The following is a 7220-nucleotide window of genomic DNA, read 5'->3' as shown; positions in this document are numbered from 1 at the left end:
GCCCAGTTTTAAATTATCAATAATTCCTTTATGTTGTACTGTGTCGTGCCATATCTGGTTTTGCTTCGAGTAGTTCATTCAAACCAAGTGTTTGTATGGAAAGAATCATCTTACTAGGAGTCACTTTGAGCTTTGTTGGTCCATGATTAATTTGCTTTCTGAATCTATTTCTCACTAGTTACCTTGTGTTTAAATGAACAAAAATAAGCCCTCATAAATTCGATTATGTTGTGTGGTAGCTAGTACTATTAAAATTCCTATCTTAATTTAGTTTTGATTTTCTGGGAATGGGAGGAAGTTTATTCTTTGTCAAAAAAGAAGTGAAGAGTCATTGTCTAATGCAAATAGAAGTTGGAGCCCTATATATAGGGTTTACTATTAAAGAGTTTGGTGGTTTTTAGTTCAAGGACCTTCTCCTGTCTACAGGCTTTACTATTAGGACTTTATTTTGGTCCCCGAGTCCTCACAGGAAGAGGAGAGGACTCATAGGAAAATATGGGTGTAATTTGAGTGTTTGTCTATTGTTTGAGTGTAAAGAGAGTTCTAACCGTATATTATGGCTGTGAGGTTTGTGAATGTTCTTTGTGAGAATTTGTGCTCTATTTGTGAGTTTTGATTGAGAATAGTTGTAATCCTTATCATTGATAGTGGATTTTGGTTGGTGTTGTCCTCGAATGTAAGCTTTGAGTTAGTCGAATCATATTAAATATTATTGCCCTCTATAAATGTTCTATTTTATTATTCATGTGAATGCACTTCCACTAATTCCAAATTCTAATAAATTGGTATTAGAGCTCAATGTTGATCTTATTGTGGTTTGAGAATGTATTTTTTTGCACTAGTTTGAAATTGGTTCAAGATAGATGCGGTGATGTGTGCACAAGTTAAGTTTGGCTTTAGATGTGAAAACGATGATAACTTGTTCAAGAAAAGTTTGCTTGGGTTAAAGTGGAGTTCCTACAAACAAACAAAAAAAAGGAAATTGCTTGAATCCATAAGGGGATTTGTTTCAGTTTGACTCAAATTCCAATTCTAATTTTACTTGAATTTTCTTGGCAGGGAAGGAAGTTTTTNTGATGTCATAACAGCCGAATATATTTTAAAAGTATGTGCCACAATACAAATATTTAAAATTGCATATATGTTGGATGAACGACATATATGTTTTATACTTTTATTTTATTTTATAAATAAATAATTTAAAAGGCATACGTTAACATTTTGATGTGAAATATGGGTATTTAATCATGGGACATTCCTTCCTTTGCTTTTGAGATCAATGGATGTGAATAAGTACATATTTGAGGCACTGCTCAACTACATTCATAACATTTAGATTATTCATCTATCAATGCATCAATAGTAAACTGTAAACATTAAAGTAGCCACTCAACAATCACTGACTCACCAAAATGTTAGTTTGACTCATCCATACTGCTAAAAATAAAATTTCATAATTAGCTTCTAAGTCAAGTGCATCATCGTAATTCAAAGTTTAATACACCGCAAGTTATAGTTATTCACAAGATAAACATTGGAAAAACATAAACAACCAAACCAAGAAAGGAAAACAGACTATGACCTTATTTATCCGCATCACAAACTTCCCTTTGTTATGGGTAGTTGTAAGTCGGATTTTCTTGTAAACTCCTTTCTGATACTGTTCAAAAGTGAGGGAAAATAATCATGGATTACATTAAATCCCTCCCTCACAGCACATAGATCCACATATTTATGGGTTTCATAAGTGATGAGAAGCGGGTCTTGAAGCCCCACAATTGTATGGATCCACACTATAAAGTAAAAAAGGTATATATATATATATATATATATATATCTAATGTATAAGATACATTCTTTTTTTTTTTCTTTTCTCTTTTGGTAAAAGACGATACATTAAAAACAGCTAAACAACTACACCCAGAACAAGACACATCCTGTTGAACAACACACCATTACAGCCATCCTCAAAGGCATTACAAATGTCCATAGGTGGACTACTAAAAGAAATAAAATCTATATCCTGGATAGCACCCATCCTAGCCAGCAAATTTGCACACCTATTGGCTTGGCGGTAACAATGGTTAAAGCGAATATAGTGAAAGCAAGCTGTCATGCGCCTACAATCATCCAGCAGAGGAGAAATGACATTGTAACATAAGCAGCATTCTTAAAAACCTCCACCACAGCTTAAGCATCCAATTCAACAACAAGAGAATCAATGTTTAAGTTATGGCAGAGCAGCAGCCCCTCTCTAAGCCCCCAAAGTTCTACAATGAAACTATTAGTAGAGCCAATATGTCTAGTAAAGCCCCTACCCAGTTGCCATGCTCATCCCTCACCAAACCTCCACAACCAGCTCTGTCCGATCCACCACACAAGACCCATCAGTATTGAGCTTCTTCCAACCTGTAGGAGGTCTCTCCCATCGAATAGCCCTTAAGACTTTATGATTTGGGTTTTAGGAGATTGAACACAGTAAAAGAATTCCATAGCTTGGTTCATAATCTCCTTAGACAGATTTTGGTTCTACCCTTTCCCATTGAAGACAAACATGTTTTGACTTTTCCAAATACACCATATAGCAAAAGAAAAGATAGATTTCCAAGGGAGGTTACCTCGATCAAAGCTATTATTTGTTTTCCCATTGAGAGTGATCCACTCTTGGAGATTGCTCGTCCAAAAAGCTTGATTGGATATGCTCACTCCCAGCTGTAACCATATGGCTTTGACCCAAGCACAATCTCTAATGGCATGAATGATCGACTCAAGACTCTCTTTGACATATAGGGCATAGATCACCAACCACTATCCCTCTTTTAGCAAGGCACACCTTTACACCTATGCTATTGTGTGTACATAACCACAAGAAGGTTTTAATTCTAGGCAACTGTTTGAAGCTTCCAAATCCAGTCATAGTTGAAAGGAGGGGCTCAGCTCCTCCTTTGTAGCAATAGAGTAGGCACTCCTTAGATCAAAATTCCCTTCGGATTGCTGACCATGCAAGCTCGTCTTGACCTCGACTCATGAAGGGAATAGGAGTTGCTTGAATTAATGACTTGACTTGAGAGGGAAGCTCAAACGGTATTCAATCCCAATCCCAACCCATATCTGAAAGAATATCACCCACCTTCCACTTATCAGCTCCTTGGGTAAAAGGTCCTTGGATCATGTAGCGGAGTGCGCTTTTACACGTCCAATTTTCCCACCAAATGCTTACCTTACTCTCTCTTCCAACTGTCCACATACTGCCCTCATTGAAAGTAGCCCTTCCCTTCTTCATTCCTTTCCAAATCTGTGAACACGGAAGTCTATCTGCATTGGTAGAGTTTAACCTTCTATGATTACAATATTTCTGCCTTAGAACTTTAGCCATAAGGCTTCTTTCTCAACATGTAGTCTCCAATTGAGCTTAGCTAGTAAAGCAGTGTTTCTACCCTTGGCGGTTTGCAAACCAAGCCACCTTCCTCCTTCAATTTCGCTACCTTTTGCCACCCAACCCAATGGATTTTTTTGGACGATTCCGACGACCCCTAAAGAAGTTTCTATTCACGCAGTCTATCCCTCAAGGATTTTGTTCAGAATGTGAGTGCATTGCATAACATATGCAGGAAAGCTACATTGTAACGTTCATGTGTGAAGCATGTGATTAATTAAGTATGGAAGTGCCACACATTAGAGACAAATGACAAATTAATTGTTAATATAACATAATTGGGTTCAAACCATAAGTTTAAGCTATTGAGTCAAGTGGTGTTTTTATATGTTATATTAACTCTTAATTGGGATTTCCCAATGTGTTATTTCTCAAATAATTTATACATATATACCATCCATCAATTTTATATATACGCTAGCTCATTTACAAGGTTAGACGAGATAAGATGAGGTGTATATTAAAGGTTTAGGAGTGACTTTTTAATTTTATTTGAACACGAGTCACATTTTATTTGAGTCCTTTTCTTGTTAAATAAGTTCGAGCTTACTTATGAGTTACTTGATTAATTTATTTTTTCCTAAAATGTACATAATAAAAAAATTTACGCCTTAAATAATCTATGCTAATAAGAAATCACTAATAAATTATAGTTGAGATTATATTATATAACTTGATTATATATGATGATTTTTTTTAAAGAAATTATAAAAATTAAATTTACAAACCTTGTATTTTTAAAAATTATATATAATTTTTACTAATATATAGACTATTTATGTTATCAATAAATTATAAAATATAATTAAATATGCTATTTAATTATTTACAAATTTATATAATTCCTTTTCAAATATATGTTATATCTTTGAGCTGAAGTACTGTTTCATTGTATCTTTATTTGAGTGGATTACTGCTTTTAGTGGTCTTATTTTTTCTTCTTTGATGAATTTTCTAGATTTTTGCAGTTTTATATGGCATTTTGTTTTCCTTTGTACACTCCTTGTGTACCCTGGTAACTGTTTTTGATGTACCTTTATTTTGTATTTTTTAATAAAGTTTCATTTACTTTTTAAAAAATAATATATATATATATATATATATATATAAACACATTATATTCATTCTCAAATTAACATCATACTCACAAGTTTATTTATGAATATATTATTACATTTGAACTTGTCTCATTTAATAGTTGAGTCTAATATGTTTGGGGTTCAACGAGTAATGCCGAATACAATATATTGCTTCTCTTCTTTTTGCATGAAGGAATTAGTTGGGAAAATTTTCTTCTAATGTTTGGAATATGGTATCAACTTGTCTTATGTGGTTAATCTAGCAGGAACGCAATTCTCATATTCCCATACATTTGAAAGTATTGAGAGACCTGTAGATCTGTTGAAGTCTTTGACTTTGTTTAGGTGGTCTCGTACTTGGAGTTTTATGCATAATATTTTCATGTCTGATTTCCTAATTTTTGTTAGCTCATCTCTTTATTATTTTGTTTGTATTTGCTTCAAGTGCAGTGGGTTTACTATCATAAATACATTGTACTTTTCTAATCAATAAAACTTCTACCGCTTGTTAAAAAAAATGGTTAAGTCTAAAATTAAGCTGAGACTTGTTTGTTAGATAAATAAACATAAACAAACTTTTTTTCATAAACACATGGAGTCTAAATTATTCATAAACAACTAACTTTGATCATTTATAGTCCTACTTGACACAAACACATGGAGAGAGAGAAGCCACATTATATTTCACTTGACAACAGCTATGCAACTGTAATAAGTAGGGTAGAATTTCATACTAGCCGTTTTAATCAATTGATTTTAAATGTTTGGATCTCCATTAGTATTTTTTTTAAGGTTGGACCTTGATGCAATGACAAAGACAATGTTTGTGATAATTAAACATGATTTTATTCCTTGTGAATTTGAATGGAAATCAAAAAATTGATGTAAATTATGTGATGGATTGAGTGTTGATGAGCAGCCAATATGGATCCCTTTGTCATTCTAACTTGCCGGACACAGGAACAGAGAAGCACTGTATCATCAGGTACATTTCTAACCATCTTTTATACTGGATTAATTGTTTACCTTTATTTTTGGGCATGAAACTCGCTTTTAGAATATAGATATACTGTAAACTAAGCAATCTTATCCAAAGTAGAGCAATTTGTCAATAAATTCACTGGTACACTTCTTAACTTTTTTCTTTTTTTTTGGGGGGTGTGGGGAGAAGAAAGGTGCACTTTTTAACTTGATTATGTTCAAGTAGGATATATAATAATATAACTTTGTGTCGTCAAGCAAATATTATGTTGTCTTTTATAATTTATGAACATAATAAATGGTACATGCAGGTCAAGGATCTGAACCACAATGGAACGAGAACTTCGTTTTCACAATCAGTGATGGTGCTTCAGAACTCAATCTGAAGATGATGGACAAAGATACTTTCACTAAGGATGATTTTGTAGGAGACGCTACGTGAGTTATCATTCTTTCACCGTGTACCTTTTTCTTTTTCTTTTTTTATATAGAATACCGTGCATGTTTATGTGTATATATTGTTTTTATGTTTTGTACAGTAAAATTCTTGATATAATTCTTCTTCTTCTTTTTTTGGATAAGTAAGATTGAGATAATTACAAATGCCTTTTAGAATCAATAATCTTTTCCACTCCAACTTCCAACTGCAGTTTCAATAACAGTTAGATTTCATGTCGTTTACATTAATAGGAAAATAAGCTTGACCCTCGTAGAGTACTTATGTCAAACATACATTAGTTACTTATATATAATATTGCTTTATTACTCATAAAAAAATAATAAATAATTTTGCTTCATCACCCTGCAGCATTCCTTTAGAGCCACTGTTCATGGAAGGAAGTCTCCCTCCAACTGCATACAGTGTTGTCAAGGACGGAGAATATTGTGGAGAAATCAGAGTTGGCCTGACTTTCACCCCCGAGGTTTCTCTTATTTTGTATTTCTTTATAATTTTATTATCAGTCACCTGTTTAACTCTAGCTCTTGCTTAACTGAATTTAGATATTTTAGAAGGGACCATTCTACAATATTAATATGACCACAATTTTTTTCGTAATTTTTTTTTACTAGTTGAATCGTTGATAGAATTAATGGTAAGCTTTGGAGCAATATCACCTAGTGTCCTAAACTTATGACAATATTATGTCCTAGACTTATTGATGTTACTATTAGACTACCCAAGGTATAATTGCACTAGATAACGAAAATTTAAGATAAGGCAATAGGAGCTTATTTAAACTTATGTATTGAGAGAGAGAGAGAGGGAGAGAGCGAGCAATGTGATCTACATTTATTCATTGTTGTCACTTTGAACAACACAATAACTACTGAAATCTCGTGTGCATTGTTAATGCCCAAGACTCATACCTCCATTATTTGTTGCAGAGCGAGAGTTGTCGAGGACAGGGGTGCTGTGAAGAGGAGGTGAACTATGGTGGATGGAAGGAATCATCAAGGAAAGAGGAGACCTATGGTGAATGGAAAGAATCCTCAATGGAGGTGAACTACGGTGGATGGAAAGAATCATCAAGAGAAGAGAAAAGCTATGGTGGATGGAAAGAATCATCAAGGGAAGAGGAGAGTTATGGGGGATGGAAAGAATCCACTTTCCAGGATTGACCTTCCTACCACTTTGCTAGTTTTTATAATACCTTATGTTTTGCTGTGTGACTGTGGGAGGTTTGTTTAAATTGAACCAGCTGATGATGGAATGAACAAAGAAT

General features: G+C 33.7%; 1 protein-coding gene across 1 annotated transcript; it reads left to right on the top strand.

Moving 5' to 3' along the window:
* Positions 1–5439: 5439 nt before the first annotated feature.
* LOC136069484 (elicitor-responsive protein 3-like) lies at positions 5440–7220 on the top strand. Its single transcript, XM_065778077.1, has 4 exons — positions 5440–5500; positions 5808–5934; positions 6305–6419; positions 6883–7220. Exons 1-4 carry the CDS (start codon positions 5440–5442, stop codon positions 7114–7116), a joined length of 537 nt encoding a protein of 178 aa, XP_065634149.1. The 3' UTR covers positions 7117–7220.

Source organism: Quercus suber, unplaced genomic scaffold, assembly GCF_002906115.3.
Source record: "Quercus suber isolate HL8 unplaced genomic scaffold, Cork oak 2.0 scaffold_173, whole genome shotgun sequence".
Lineage (NCBI taxonomy): Eukaryota > Viridiplantae > Streptophyta > Magnoliopsida > Fagales > Fagaceae > Quercus > Quercus suber.
Note: the sequence above shows the minus strand (reverse complement) of the source record. Positions and strands in the feature narration are given on the sequence as shown.

Excerpts from the sequence above, each read along its gene's own strand:
- LOC136069484 (XM_065778077.1), top strand. The coding sequence starts at position 5,440 with ATGGATCCCTTTGTCATTCTAACTTGCCGGACACAGGAACAGAGAAGC. Across the intron at positions 5,935-6,304 it reads GATTTTGTAGGAGACGCTAC|CATTCCTTTAGAGCCACTGT; the intron begins GTGAGTTATCAT and ends ATCACCCTGCAG. Across the intron at positions 6,420-6,882 it reads GCCTGACTTTCACCCCCGAG|AGCGAGAGTTGTCGAGGACA; the intron begins GTTTCTCTTATT and ends TATTTGTTGCAG.